The following is a 16,135-nucleotide window of genomic DNA, read 5'->3' as shown; positions in this document are numbered from 1 at the left end:
TGCATATCCTAGCGCGAACATCATAGTTGGCTGGCATGTTTGTGGAAACAGGATCAATTTCGAGATTGTGCTTATGGTGAAATACACATTGAAAGCATTCGATGTCCAGACCATCTAGATTCACGCCATTGAAGTCACACCACGAGGGAATTGGATTACTCGAAAAACTTCTTATGTATATGATAATTCATGTTTGACACACACTTTGTAGATGGGAATAGCTTCTTCTTTTTTCTATGGATGGAAAGGAAAATTCTGTTTGCATCAAAAGTTTTTGGAGTACAAAATTTTGTACAAATATGTTTGGGAATGATGTGAAGTTACTATAACAGATGTTCTCTTCTTAAAAAATTTAAACACGAACATGTTATAGACTCTAGAGGTAGATTCGGGATTTCAACTCTATTCGTTCAACTTTTAAAGAATCCATTCGTTTTTCTTTCTTTTTTTCGGATTGGATTTACTCAATTTTTTTGATATTTTCTTTGGGTTGCTAATGCTCGATAAGGCATGAGTTCTAGTATTATAAGCGTTTCGTCATAGGAACGCAGCGGATTTGAGCTTGGAGACTTGGAACAAAAATCCATTTGTTTGTAGCAAGCTTTTGAGGGTCTCAATTATATATTTAAAGTTATGAGTTCATATCTACTATTTGTTGCAATTTGTCAAGTTTTTAGACATATATATTTATGTTGTGCATTGAAAATTATGGGTTCAAATAAACACGATATTATTTTATTCACCTTTTGGATTCACTTATCAAATTGTACTAGATATATTAGTAGTTATATCTTTATCATAGGGAAATTAGTGTATATATTTAAGGAATATAAAAGGGAAAAATCACGTTTTATTCTTGCGAGATTTGGAAGTGGAGAATGCATAGTATTTGATGGGTACATAGGATCAAACGTAAAACAATGCTCTCTTGGTATAATTTTATGGTTTGTTAGAGTTTTTGAGTGTAATAAATCAAAGTTGAAGACAAATCAAGATAGTTGACTGTCAAGCCTACAAGTGAAGGGTCGAACGATGAAATAATATAATCTATTCAAAAGCTATACAAAAACAAAAAGAACTTTTTTCGTGTCAATTTGATATGAATATATATATTTTAAAATATTGATCAAAATTCACATAGTTTAATTTTCAACTATTATGAAACGGAACAAAGTATAAAAGTAATGGTAAATAAATGCTAAAACTGATGTAACTCACCCATTAATTAAACTACCTTAATTATCTAATCAATGTATTTAACATAAACAGGGGAAAATCTAAGTTGAACAAAGGGAGTTTAATTGAATATCCTTCGTTGAAAAATAATATTACACAAATTAAACATAAATACGTTTATTCTATACTTAATTTATCGAATATTGACGTACATTTTTCTTTTTTTTTAGAAAAAGTAACAAAGGATTTCAAAAGTTGCTTTAGGTCATATAAGTCCTAGTTATTTTTCTGAATTCCCTTGTATAAAATGAGAAAAAAAAGGCTAAAAAGTTAATCAACATCTAATTAAACGATAAATTAAGAAGAAAAAGAAATGATAATAGACCGTCCTGCTAAAATGAGTTCGACAAAATTCAATAACTTTATTTTAGAACTCAGCAAACAAAAAAAAAGAAAGACTAAAAAGGCCACAAAGTCCACAAACCAATAACCAACTTGAAATTCTGAATTTTGCTCTATACAAAACGTCAAAAGTTCTATACTCCTCAAACTAGCTTTTCTTAAATTACTTTAAGTCACAACACGACCATTACACGCGATTTAGAAACACTTTAAGTCAATAATTTTTTTTGTCGATAACCTCAGATCAATCAACCGAATATTGAATAATACGTAATCGATCGAACACTACTCCGAGTTTCTCCTTTGTAAACTTTGATCCTCATAGAATCTCTTAATAAATTCCTCAGCTCTTTGCTTCAAACTTTGCCTTTCCTCAAAAGTAGCTTCATCATCTTCTTCTTCATCATCATAATTTCTCCAAAATTCTTTTCCATATTCCAATTTTTCTTGGCAAAAAATATTTTTTCTTTTTTGAAATTTTTTTCTTTCATTTTCATGATATTGACAATTACATTCATAAAGACTCAATGTTGATGAGTAACAATTAGTAGGAGGGATTTTTTTTGTAATTCTTTTGCTTTCGGAAGGATTATTTGATGAGGAAATGAAGAAAATACTAGAGATTTTCTTAATAATTTTGAACAATTTGTGGGATTTATTTCTTGAAGGGAAAGACATATTGTGTAGAGAAAAAAAAAAACTTTGAAACGCATGTAATATTCTTTGATAAAATTGTGAATAAATATTAATGTATATGTTAGTATATTTAAATAAGGAACATTTAATTAGGGTTTTTAATTAATAAGGGAATTGATATAATTTCGTATCTTCAAGTTTCATTGGTTAAATTCATTTCCATATAAGTATCTTTGTGGATTAAAAGTTTTTCCGATGAGGTACGAAAAAATTATCATATCTTATTAATTTATGTATCATATTTATTGAATTTATTATATATAAAGTACAATGAATATATCAAAATCACTGTATCTTACTAAATTATGTATCATATTTATTAAATTCCTATAAAAACTAAATTTATTATACATAAAGTATAATTATGATTCAATGTGATATACTTTTTTGTTAAATTATTTATTGTAAAATAAATTCAAGAATGCAATGATTCATTGTAAAAATAAATTCATTATACATAATGTTTGTTGTTTTTTAATAATAAAATATTATTCATTATATCTTTACTAAAACATTCTATATATGATGGTGAGAGAATAAACTATATCAAAAACTATATCCAAAAATGACTTCTCACTTAAAAGATGTCACAAAATCAACAATAACACATCAAATACGTAAAACATTATGTGAGTGCAAATGAGATCATTCCATTTGCACTAAAAAAAATAAAATTGCTATAAGAAAAGTTAGAGATGAGGTTCAACTAGATTTAAATTTTAACAAAAAACAAAACACTATAGAATCATATTTCACTAAAATGTCTTGGATATATTTGTACTTTTTAAAGAATTATTAATTATAATGTTAATGTGACCATATATTTATATAGGGATCTTCTGAAAATATATTATCTTATTGAAAAGAGTAACTTTTCATTGACCCAAGTAGGGACTGAAGGAAAATATTCTCTTACAGACATTCTTAATTTACCAAGTATTAATTTAGTGAAGTTTTACTGTATATACAAATATATAGTAAAAATTTATTCATTGCCTATGCATTCTGTATTTAGACCGAGCCATAAATATTTTATTATGATCAAATAAAAATAATAGGTTAAAATATATATTAATTAACTATGATTTAAAAAATATATATATTAATTAACTATGATTTAAAAAATATATATATTAATTAACTATGATTTAAAAAAAATATATATCATGCATTCATTAAGTTTAGTATAAACTAACATCAAAAATAAATTTTATTTTTACTAAAAAAAATATGAGTAAAGCTCTAGCTAACCTAGGAAAGTGATATACTTAGTATCTTCGATAAATGAAGTTTCATTAATTAACTTCCCTTTCCATGAATTTTTCAGATAAATGACAATTTTTTTAAATCTTTATTCGTAATTAAATATTTTTGTGAATAGAAATATTCCCGATAAGGTACACAAAAAATACGATAAAGATACCATAGAACTTTAAATATTTCTATATATTATACCGGGACATTATAATTTAATTCAGGTTATCAATCACTACTATTACTTATTATAAAGACTAGTCAAGAGTACATACTTTGTACGTATATATCGCATTATTAATAATAAATTTATATAAAAAGAATAAATTATCGCATTATTAATATATATATTATTGAGTACAAAACTTTAAAACAGGCAACGGAAAACAAAACCAATCTTGAACTTGTTTGTAAGTATTTTCCCAATTCTTACATTTTTTTTACTTTCAACAAACAAACAAACAAAAAAAAGTCATAAAGTCGACAAACCAATAATTAATTAAAATTCTAAATTCCCCTCCGTACATAAACAACAACAGTTCTGTACTCCTCTAACTAGCTTTTCTTAAATTACTTGCTATTAGGGAGCACTTGAATCTACAATTTTTTCTTTATAACCTCAGGCAAGTCAATCAAATATTGATTTACTCATAATTAATCGAACACTACACCAAATTTTGCCTTTGTAAACTTTGGTCCTCATAGAGTCTCTTAATAAATTCCTCAGCTCTTTGCTCCAAACTTTGCCTTTCCTCAAAAGAGCTTCTTCTTCTTCTTCATCATCATCATAATTTCTCCAAAATTCTTTTTCATATTTCAATTTTTCTCGTCAAATTTTTTTTTTTCTTTTTTGAACTTATTTTCTTTCATGATATAGACAATTACAATCATAAAGACTCAATGTTGATGAGTAACAATTAGTAGGAGGGATTTTTTTTTTTCTAATTCTTTTGCTTTGGGAGGGATTATTTGATGAGGAAATGAAGAAAATACTAGAGATTTTCTTAATAATTTTGAACAATTTGTGGGATTTATTTCTTGAAGGGAAAGACATTGTGTAGAGAAAAAAAAAAAACTTTGAAACGCATGCGTATTATTTGATAAAATTGTGAATAAATATTAATGTATATGTTATTATTTAATTAAGGAACATTTAATTAGGGTTTTTAATTGATAAGGTAAATAATATAACTTTGTATCTTCAAGTTTCATTAGTTAAATTCATTTCCATATCAAATATGGAAAAATTATAATAATATACAATTTAAGACCTTAATTTACATAACATTATTTTAGTCTTTTTATTTACAACAATAACATTTTAATTACAAACATGACAATTTATTAAAAAATAATAATTTGCACGATTTAAGAACTATTTTTTTTTGGTTAGTGAACTGATTATATGTGACTCATATTTTATTTACTTTTTTAGAATCCTAATCAGAATTATATTCGAATACATTCCTTTAATAAATATCTCACTTATTAACCTTCACACGGATGAATACCAGTGTTGCACTCTTATTTTTCTCGATATTAACGCACTGATTACTACTCTTTCCATTTTTTTTTCAATGTCACCCTTATCAAGAAAAGGATTGTATCTCTTTCTTGATTAACAAATTGCTTTCAAACTCTTTGTTTCTTTTCAAAAGATCATCTGTTACAATATAAAAATTATTCTTGCTTCTTGAAAAAATCGGTTATGACTACTCACCGATAGAGTCCTCGTTTGATGGAGTAATCCATTTGGTTGTGAAGTTCGTATAGTTGAGGTCAATGAAACAAAAAATGAAAAGAGTAAAGAGAAAGAAGATGGTGTAAAATCAAACATTGTTACACCCAAATATGGAGGAAAAAAGGGTAAGGAGAAAGTCATTACGAATGTTGAGTACCCTCATGATAGCAATTTTGAAGACATATACCAACTGCAAAAAGAATCCGTCTCAACAAGGTGACCAAATCAGAATCTCAAAAAAATTTCCAAGGTATCTTTTTTTTTTTCCAAAAATTCTATACTCTTTGGTTTCTAATTCTTAACATGCATAATATATTTTAGTTAAATTTTTTTTGTAGAAATATGGTGTGGATGATGGGAAAACAAAAGACGTTAAATGTGGTAACACGAAAAAGACAAAGTTATCCAAGCTATGTTATATTTTATTTTTTTTGTTTGAAAAAACAATTATTTTGTTGCTTTATTTTTTTTGTACTTGATAATGTTCATTTTATATTTTAATTTTGGAAGTTATTTACTTGTTTACTAATATAGAATGAATGTATAAGTTGTTTTTATTTGTTCAAATTATATACATAATTTGATTTTTATAAATGTGTTATTTGTACAAATTATATTGGTATATAAAATATGATTTAGAATGAGAGTTGTAGTTATTTATGTATTTTAAGTGACATTCACATTTTACAGTTTTCATAGCTCTATTTGTAGTTCTTTGACTTAAATGAATTATTTACTTTTTAAAAAAAAAATTTATAGCCAAAGAAGAAACAATCACATTGGCGTTCCTACGTCAACGTTAATGTGTTCAACGAGATAACTAAACGTCTTTCCGAAGTCAACATGCTTCACCTATTTAAGGAATCTCCTTTTGGATATCTATTTGATTTGCCTCCGATAAAGGTTCAACATCAAATCATCAGAATATTGATGTATGCTAAGACCAAAAATGATCGCAACGATATGTTCATCGTCAATTTGACCGGTAAAGATCTCCATTTTGGCATTAAGGAATTTCGCATTGTGACTGGTTTTAAATGTGGGGGACATACATATTTTATTTTTGACCCCGACAATCCATCAAAACTTATGAGTTTATACTTCCCTAATTCTTCTGATAAAATCAACTCACTAACCAAAAAAATAAATTTTAAATCGTGTAGATTATTGTTTTTTAATAAATTGTCATATTTATAATTAAAATGTTGTTATAAATAAAAAGACTAAAATAATATTACGTAAATTAAGGTCTTAAATTGTATATTATTATAATTTTTCCTTCTTATTTATTCGGATAAAAAAAGTGATAAGAAGTTATGCTTTTCTGACATTCTCCCACGTGGCTCCTACTATAAATGAAACAAATAAAAAGATTTCAAAATTAAAAAATAAAGAAAAAAATCATATATTTGAAATGTTTTAGTAATTTCACATTTCATCGAGAAAAAGATTCAAACTTATTCTTTGTACTATTTGAAGTTATTCGAATTTTTGATTCATTCATACACTTGCTATCAACAAATACATCTCACAAATGAAATCAGCGAACTCCACGTATCTAAATTCACTATCCCTTAAAACTTTTAATCATGATTTAAATTATTTTCATGTTAAAACTCTATTAAAGATCAAGAAAAAAAGATCTTTTCTTAAATTACGGAATAATATTAGACCAAACATCTAATAAGGATAAAATTGCTCAATTTTACATAGTACTCGGCCAAATTTAATCCTTTTTTTTTCCTTTTCCTTTTCCATTTCCATCCTATAGTTTCGGAGTGTGAGGTGAGAAGTAGGGAGGGATGTTTGTGTTGCATCTTTTTCTTTTTTAAAAAACAATTTCAATAGAGTAAATTAAGAATTATGAGATCTTAGATTTCAAATTTCATCAAACACAAAAACACTAGTAATTTCTTTACATCTGCTTTAATTTTGATCACTTGATACCTGTTGTTGGTAAAATTAGATTTGAGACTTCGTCGAACGAAAATTTTGAAGATGTAGATTAGTTTTGACACAAAATCATAACGATTTGTTGTATCTCAACATAATAGATTAAGAATCATGAGATTTCAGATTTCAAATCTCATCAGAGATAAAAACACTAGTAACTTCTTTATATCTATTCTAGTCTTAGTGTCCAAAGTTACTTGATACCACCTATTATTGGTGAAATTAGACTCGGGGTCATGTCGAACGAGAAGTTCAAAGATGGAGATCAAATTCGCCATGAAATCATAATGATTTGTTGCATCTCTTCTTTAAATCTCAATAAAATAGATTAAGAATTATGAGATCTCAGATTACAAATCTCATCAGAGACAAAAAAAAAATATTAATAATTTCTTTACAACTGCTCTAGTTTTGATGACCAGAGTTAATATCTATTATTGGTGGAATTAGACCTAAGATTGGGCACCAGACCGGAATGGGACCACCGGTATCGGGATGAACCGGATTGGAATTACCGGTATGGAGGCTCGGTTCCGTCCCGTCCCACTATATGCAAGGATAGAATCGGGACGGACCGAAATGAAATGGAATGAGATAAATGGGACGACACATAGCTATTTAAAAAAATAATACTTTTTTTGAGTTATTTTGAATTACGAAAAAATGAATGTTTTTTTATTTTTCTAAGTTTAATAGTTTATAGTATTTAAGTTTTGAATTTATAATGTAATTTACTTAAGTTTATTCTAAAATATTTTTAAATTTTTTTAATTATATAAGTTTGTAAGTTAAGTTTCCTAAAGTTTTTGAGCTTATTTTATAAGTTTTCAAGATTTAAATCTTTTGAAGTTTATAAGTTATTATACTTTTTTCTTTTAAGACAAGGGAAACCCGCAACCGCTACTCTTTGGGTGCGCACAGGGTAAAACCCTCACTCCTATGCAATAGCTCGCAAATCACATAGGAGAGGTAACCCACACTAGGCAAACCCGGTGTGACGAGCTCGACCCAGAAGGCAAACCCTTTGCTTTCGCTGGCAAGAGATTTCGAACTTGAGACCTCCAACATGTAAGTCCCAAGCCCCAAACCACTGGACCACCCCGAAGGGTTATATGAGTTATTATACTTATAACTTGTAATTTAAATAGCTTAAGTTTGTAATTCTAAAAAATTAAATAAGCAAAAAAGAAATGCTAATAAAAGTATAAAACAATGACACAAATACTATTTTTAATTTTAATTAAAAATGATTTATCGGACCGAAACTAGGATGAACCGATACCAATACCAAATCATGATACCGTTTCGTTCCGAGTACCGATTCAACGTATCCCATTCCGTCCCAAATACTATCGGATCAGAACGGTACCAGTACAACCCGATCCGATGCCTAGTCTTAATTAGACTTGAGATCTCATCGAACAAAAAATTCGAAAATGGAGATCAAATTCGACACGAAATCATAACGATTTAGGGGTGCGTTGAAAGTTCCTGCTTAAAAAAATGTCAAACATATGTTAAAAGAGCACCAAAATGTATATGCCCCAGCATGTAGCCCAGGTTCATTTTCATTGGTTATTACGTCTACTATACTTTATTCGCTAGTTGACTAATACTCCTTTTGTCTATTTTTAATTATCATGATTTTTTTTCAAACGATAAAACGATAAGAATTTTAACTAATATTTTATGATGTATTTTTTCATCATATTGATATGCAAAACGATAAAAACTTTAACTAACATTTTACGATGTATTTTTTTATCACATTGATATGCAAAAAATTGCCATTTATAATACTTTTTGTATAGTTTTTTAATATCTAAATTTTTGTTTAAATTATCAAATTATTATAATCTAATTTAACTTTAAAAATTAGTTAAAATAACCTTCGAAAAACGCAACCTAACAATTAAAAGTGTCTGGAGTATAAAGACATTATTCACATAATAAATCACGCCATTGCTGACTCTTCAAACAAATCTACAGTTTACATATTTCCCATTTCCAACAATATAGATATATTCTATTGGTAGATTCTGTACGAACTTAGAACATAAATTCGACAACTGAACTCATATTTGATAGATTGGAAACGTTCTGAGGCTCAAATGAAAGTCTCAATCTAATACGAAGAATATACGGTGTGAAAGAGGAGAAAGATGATTGAGACTGAAGAAACACATGAAGAAATCTCTGCTCCACTTAGTAAGCATTTTCACAAATTCTATGACTTCGTTGAATAGAAAGAGAGATAGATTCAGAATTTTGAGTTTATGAATTCGAGAAAATGTAACTTATTGGGTTTTTGAATAAATTTTTTAACACAAATATGTGATTTTGAATAAAGCTGTTGAATCCGTAGAGAGACAAATCAAATTTTTGAGTTTTGGATTCTAGAAAGAAGGATTTTGTTAACACAAATATGTGATTTTGATCAAAGTTATTGAGTTCGGCAGAACTTGTTCTAAAGTTCTAGCCCTGTCTATAGGCGGGTTTAGGATTTAGGGTTTAAGTTTTATGATTATGAATCTATTACACTTTTTGAAATTGTAGATTCAAAAATATTTTTTGAGAATGATTCAGTTGAATCCATTGATGAATGCTGCATTCATATTGTGTGGTTTGACTTTTTTCCGAAGCGAAAGCTTAGTATATCGAGCTCCATTTTTACTTACCTATGTTGCAGTTGATAAGCAGAAGCAGAAGGAGATATCTTCAAAAAACAGCGATGGTGTTTCGAGCAGTTCTCAATCTGAAAATTCACCAATCGAGCAAGTGGCTCTTACAGTTCCGGTCACCGACAACTCAACTCTTCCGGTCGTTACATTCCGAATGTGGATACTCGGAACCCTAGCTTGTATTCTCCTCTCATTTCTCAATCAATTCTTCTGGTTCCGCCGTGAGCCTCTCTCAATCAGCTCAATCTCAGCTCAAATCGCGGTGGTTCCATTAGGTCATCTCATGGCTATGGCGATCCCAAATCGAGTGTTCTTCAAAGGGAGAAAATTCGAATTCACGATGAATCCAGGACCGTTTAATGTAAAAGAACATGTATTGATAACGATTTTCGCGAACTCCGGCGCCGGGAATCCGTATGCGATTCATATCGTCAGTGCGGTCAAGGTTTTCTACAAGAGGACGTTGACTTTCTGGGTTTCGTTGATCGTTGTTCTGACGACGCAAGTATTGGGCTTTGGATGGGCCGGGCTTTTTCGGAGGTATTTGGTGGAGCCCGCTGCCATGTGGTGGCCCCACAATCTTGTCCAAGTTTCTCTTTTCAGGTACATAACAATCCACTGAAAGCTATCATATAGATTTCCTTATCTTTTGTGATATTAGCTGGGCTTCTGCCACGTGGCAGAACATTTAGATAGTGTAATCCTTGTCTACGGGTGGGTCGGGTTGAATATAGGCGGGTTGGGGTTGAGAGTTTGGGTCCCATGTCATGAGTGGGGTCGGGTTGATTCTTGAGTCAGTATTGGAGAGCTGCTTCGAATGATAAGGTTAAAAGATAGTTTTTGATTTTTATTTTTATTTTTAATTTAGGAATGAGACATTTTTTACTATTTGAAAAATTTAAGTCATCAAGCATGTAAAATTTATAAAACATTTTTGTATTTCTTTTAAGTTCCTACACCCTTACATGCAGTGGCAGAGTCAGAAATTTTAATAACAGATTCAAAATATGAGAAGTAAACACACGAGCTAGTGGAAGGAGGTTCAATATCTATTATACATACCTAAAAAATAATTTTAACCATGTATAAATAGTAATATTTTTCACCGAGGGGGTTCGGATGAACCCCTCATTATATGTTGCCTCCGCCCCTGCTTACATGGATTGCAGTTGCCGGATAGTACGAAGGTATAAAATATTTCATATTTTATAATTGATAATATAAGTAGATACATATTTGATCCACTCTTAAAAATAATACACATCCCATTTAAAAGGTGTCTTGTGGGATGGATAACAGTAAATTTTAACCATTTTTGCCACCTCTATCCTTAACACGTTTTTTGTGGGAAGAGATTCTACTACAGTGTCTTTCATTTGTGTATTTGATACTGCAGAATCTTTTTAAAAAAGAAATGTTTTTCATGAGAACATAAGGGTCGTTTGGTAGAAATGTATTAGCCTTCCGTATTATTAGCATCTTGTTTGGTACTCTTTTCTAATCTATGTGTAATTAATGCTTGCATTAGTTTTTTTTTTTTCGGTTTTCCAGCCGGTGTCTTGTACCCGTATTAGAGCCCGACTAAATTCGGATTCGTGCCGAAAAGTCCCACATTGGGGGTAAAGCGCTCCTAACAAAAGCGACTCCGTACCTAAGGTGTCTATGTTGTATTAGCTATACACTCTATTGTGTATTATGGTGTGTATTACTAATACCATGATTTTCTAGGTATTAGCAATATAATAGTATTAATGCATGTATTAGCTCAATTAAAGATTCAACTGCCCCTTAAATCCATTTTTACACCTTTTTCATTATAATAGTGGAGGGTATCTTTGTAAATTATTTTTTATGCATGTTATATTTAATGCATCAAACCAAACAATGCATAATAATAATCTATGTATAATTAATGCAAGCATAACTAATACATGCATTGCTATTTGCTAATACAAACATTACTAATACACTCTATTTAACATTTTTCATAGAGTGTTAAATGACTAAAAAAAGTATCCTTTTTTTCTGGTCACAAGGGGAAAAAAAGGACTTCCTTCAGCTGTGAAAATTACTTGCTCCAACCAAAGACATCAATATGTAGTACTCAAGAAATTTCATGCTTCTGGTTTGCTACTAATATTATTAGTCTTAGGGGTCGTTTGGTAGAGTGTATAAGAATAATGCTGAATATGATGCATTAGTAATGCTTGCATTAGTAATGCTTGCATTAGTTATGTAATGCTTGCATTATTGCTTATACATTGTTTGGTTTGATGTATTGAAAATAACAAGCCTTGTATAAAGACTATTAAAAAAAATTTGTTTACAAAAATACCCCCACATTCTTTTACAAAAACAATAATAATAATAATAATAATAATAATAATTATTATTATTATTATAATTATAATTATTATAATTATAATTATTATTATTATTATTATTATTATTATAATTATTATTATTATTATTATTATTATTATTATTATTAGAGGGTAGTTTTGTCATTAGTTAATCTAATGCATGCATTAAAACCATTGCATTGCTAATACCTAGAAATCCATGGTATTAGCAATACACACCTTAATACACAATAGAGTGTATAACTAATGCTTGCATTAGTTATACATAGGTTGGAAAAGGGTACCAAACAAGGTACTAGTAATACACAATGCTAATGCATGCGTTATTTTTCCTAATACACTCTACCAAACGACCCCTTAATATATACTCATTTAGTCATTTTCTTTTATAAAAAAATATGTTTCATTTAGGAACCAAAGAAAATAATTTTCATATATCCCCCCCCCCCCCCTCCAATTACAGGAGGATCAACAATATCCCGCTCACTCTCTATGTAATTCAAACTTTCCATATACTGGATGGTGGAGTGGTGGAGGAACTCGAATAAATTTTTAAGGTCAAGTAGTTGAAATGTGTGGTATTTAGGAGAGAATTGTAAACAAATAACTGCTGTTTGGTGGTTGTTATGATTACTATGCTTATTGTGGTTTTCATTTCTAAATGGCAGGGCCCTTCATGAAAACGAAGAAAGAGCCAAGTACGAATTGACACGAAACCAGTTCTTCCTCATTGCCTTTTTATGTAGCTTTGCTTACTATGTCTTTCCAGGTTACCTTTTCCCGATGCTAAGTTCCCTTTCATGGCTATGCTGGATATTCCCAGCTTCTGTCCTTGCCCAACAGTTGGGTTCTGGGCTTCATGGTCTTGGAATGGGTGCCATTGGACTCGATTGGTCTAGTATATCCTCCTATCTGGGAAGCCCACTAGCTAGTCCATGGTTCGCCACTGCAAACATTGCTGCTGGATATTTTCTCATTATGTATGTTGTTACACCTATTATGTACTGGTCCAATGTGTACAAAGCCAAAACCTTTCCAATATTCTCAGACGGCCTCTTCACATCAGATGGTCAAACATACAATATTTCAGCCATTGTCGATCAAAATTTCCATATTGATTTCAATGCATATGAACACGAGGGCCCTCTCTACCTCAGCACTTTCTTTTCAATGACTTACGCATTTAGCTTTGCTTGCCTCAGTGCCACAGTCGTTCATGTCTTCCTCTTCCATGGACGGTAAGTTGCAATCTTGGACAATTGATAATACTTACAGGTTTGATGCCTATTTATGTGCATCTCTGTATCTGTATCTCTTTGTCTATATACTATTCTATATATCTGAGTCTCTTATTCTGAATTTCTACAATGCTTTAATGTGTTTTTGGTGCAACTTGCTTCACATCTAACCTGTCACTAAAGATTAAAAGGATCCATTTTTGTAATGTTACAGGAATAGCTTAGTATGTAGGTTGTTTTACACTAAACAACTGAAATGGTTACAAATTTCCCCAAAGATAATATTCGCGATATAGTGATTCTATGGTAAAACATTTAAATCAGAAAGAATCAGAGAGGGTCAAATAATTTATAAGTGACATACCAATCAAAAAGTGATTTGCAAGCGATCTGTGTGCTTTCTACTGGAAAAAGACTTTGTCCAAGGCAAAAGTTGAGTTGATAGGTATAAATGTTAGACCACGTGATATTCAAAGACTCTTGCTGATGGATTGAATTGTGTAAGTATGATAAGTTTCACCATTTCTGTAGATCTGATACTCCATGCAAATCTTACCAGCACTATGGTGTCACATTAAAAGTGAAGTGGGTCACCAGAAAGAAGTGAAAACTAATAGGGGTAGGAAAAAAAAAGATAAGTGCTATTAGGATACACTAGTAAAACAAAAACTTGCTAAAAATAGCTTTCAACACATGAATGCTCAGAAATTTGTAATAGGTCTTTTTATGTGATTAGAAAAAGAGATTCCCGGAATTCTTTACTAAATGATTTCTTTCTATCCGCATCTTTTTGAGGGAAGTACAAAGGCAAAAACTTCTCCGTGTTCCTAATGTGGAGAAAACAAAGATTAGTGGAACTTTGCGTTGTTATACTATCTGTGTTCCTTATTTGAGTATTGAGCTAGTTTTATCTTTAGTGCACGTGGCAGCAAATAATCAACTCATTGGCTTTTGATATGTAGAGACCTGTGGCAGCTGAGCAAGTCCGCTTTCCAAGAGAAGAAAATGGATATTCACACGAAGCTCATGAGAAAATACAAGCAAGTTCCTGAATGGTGGTTCTTAAGCATTCTTCTTGTAAATATTGCCGCTACTGTGTTTATATGTGAATATTACAAAACACAGCTCCAATTACCATGGTGGGGCGTCTTGCTGGCATGCGGTCTTGCTTTCTTTTTCACCCTTCCGGTTGGAGTTATCACTGCCACCACAAACCAAGTAATGTGCTATATTCTGTTTCACAGCTTTGCAATCATCCATAGCTTTTGTTGATCGCATCCTACCCAATGGTTTATTCCATTAGGAATACTGATATGTTGCCATACATTAGCTGAGACTAGTACTTACGTAAGTAATAAAACTGGCATATTTTTTCAGGTATTACCTTGGTATCTGTCTTCTGCATTCTAGTTGATTTTGTATTTTGCATACTCTAGATGAGAGCATCGGAATTTTGCATAATGCAGTCTTAGATGAGGATATATAAGCTATCTTCTATTCAAACGCCACACACAATTCTTTGTTGTTCTAACATTCCATTGTCTCTTTGCGCAGACTCCTGGGTTGAATGTGATAACGGAGTACATAATTGGCTACTTGTACCCCGGTTATCCAGTAGCTAACATGTGCTTTAAGGTGTACGGCTACATCAGCATGAAGCAGGGATTAACCTTTTTACAAGACTTAAAGCTTGGGCATTACATGAAGATTCCTCCTAGAGCAATGTTTATGGCTCAGGTTGGCTTTTCTTTTCCTTCTGCATCTGTAAATCTATACATGTTGGCACGTGAAACTATCTCGTTGCCTAGTTGAATGAATAGTCCTACAAGCTGTAATCTTTGTGCTTTGAACTCTTTAATCAGGTTGCTGGAACGTTGATATCAGCTTTAGTGCATCTCGGAACAGCATGGTGGCTCATAGACACTGTCCCGGATATTTGTGACAGGGCTTTGATTCCTCCTGGAAGCCCTTGGACCTGCCCAGGCGATCATGTATTTTATGATGCCTCAGTCATCTGGGGTTTGATTGGGCCGCAAAGAATTTTTGGAAACCTTGGCCATTACTCCGCCCTTAACTGGGCTTTCTTATTTGGAGCTATAGCTCCTGTCATTGTTTGGATCGCGCACAAGACTTTCCCTAGCCAGCAGTGGATCAGGTTAATCACAGTGCCTGTACTATTAGCTGGGATAATGAATATGCCACCAGCTACTTCTGTCAACTACAACAGTTGGATCATCATAGCTTTTCTCTCTGGATTTGTTGTTTATAGATACAATCAGAAATTATGGAGTCGTCACAATTATGTTTTATCTGGTGCGTTAGATGCTGGATTAGCATTCATGGGGGTGTTGTTGTATTTATGCTTGGGAATGGAGCATGTTAGGCTTAACTGGTGGGGAAGTGATGCAGATCGATGCCCACTGGCTAAATGTCCAACTGCTGAAGGGATTGTGGTTAAAGGATGCCCAGTTTTTTAAGTGATCATTGAAATGATATGTCTGGAATTATTCTTTTGGTGTATATGTTTGTAAATGGATGTAGATTAGTAGTCCTTGCATTTTTATTTTTTTTTGAAATTCATTATTGTGAGGATTGTGCAACTTTTCATCCTTTCATTTTCATTACAAAATT

The 16,135-nt window shown here is 31.1% G+C and overlaps 1 protein-coding gene across 1 annotated transcript; it reads left to right on the top strand.

Annotated features, from left to right (window-relative positions):
• The first annotated feature begins 9,917 nt into the window (after positions 1-9,917).
• LOC125830210 (oligopeptide transporter 7-like) lies at positions 9,918-16,017 on the top strand. Its single transcript, XM_049509413.1, has 5 exons — positions 9,918-10,506; positions 12,935-13,504; positions 14,467-14,722; positions 15,059-15,241; positions 15,367-16,017. The coding sequence occupies exons 1-5, from the start codon at positions 10,058-10,060 to the stop codon at positions 15,979-15,981; spliced, it is 2,073 nt and encodes a 690-aa protein (XP_049365370.1). The 5' UTR covers positions 9,918-10,057; the 3' UTR covers positions 15,982-16,017.
• Positions 16,018-16,135: the final 118 nt, after the last annotated feature.

Source organism: Solanum verrucosum, unplaced genomic scaffold, assembly GCF_900185275.1.
Source record: "Solanum verrucosum unplaced genomic scaffold, falcon-dt-bn FXZP01000072.1, whole genome shotgun sequence".
NCBI lineage: Eukaryota > Viridiplantae > Streptophyta > Magnoliopsida > Solanales > Solanaceae > Solanum > Solanum verrucosum.
Note: the sequence above shows the minus strand (reverse complement) of the source record. Positions and strands in the feature narration are given on the sequence as shown.

What these genes read in the sequence shown, in the direction of transcription:
- LOC125830210 (XM_049509413.1), top strand. Translation starts at nt 10,058, where the DNA reads ATGTGGATACTCGGAACCCTAGCTTGTATTCTCCTCTCATTTCTCAAT. An exon ending in GTCTTCCTCTTCCATGGACG is followed by an intron (nt 13,505 to 14,466) that starts GTAAGTTGCAAT and finishes TTTGATATGTAG; the next exon opens with AGACCTGTGGCAGCTGAGCA. An exon ending in TCACTGCCACCACAAACCAA is followed by an intron (nt 14,723 to 15,058) that starts GTAATGTGCTAT and finishes CTCTTTGCGCAG; the next exon opens with ACTCCTGGGTTGAATGTGAT.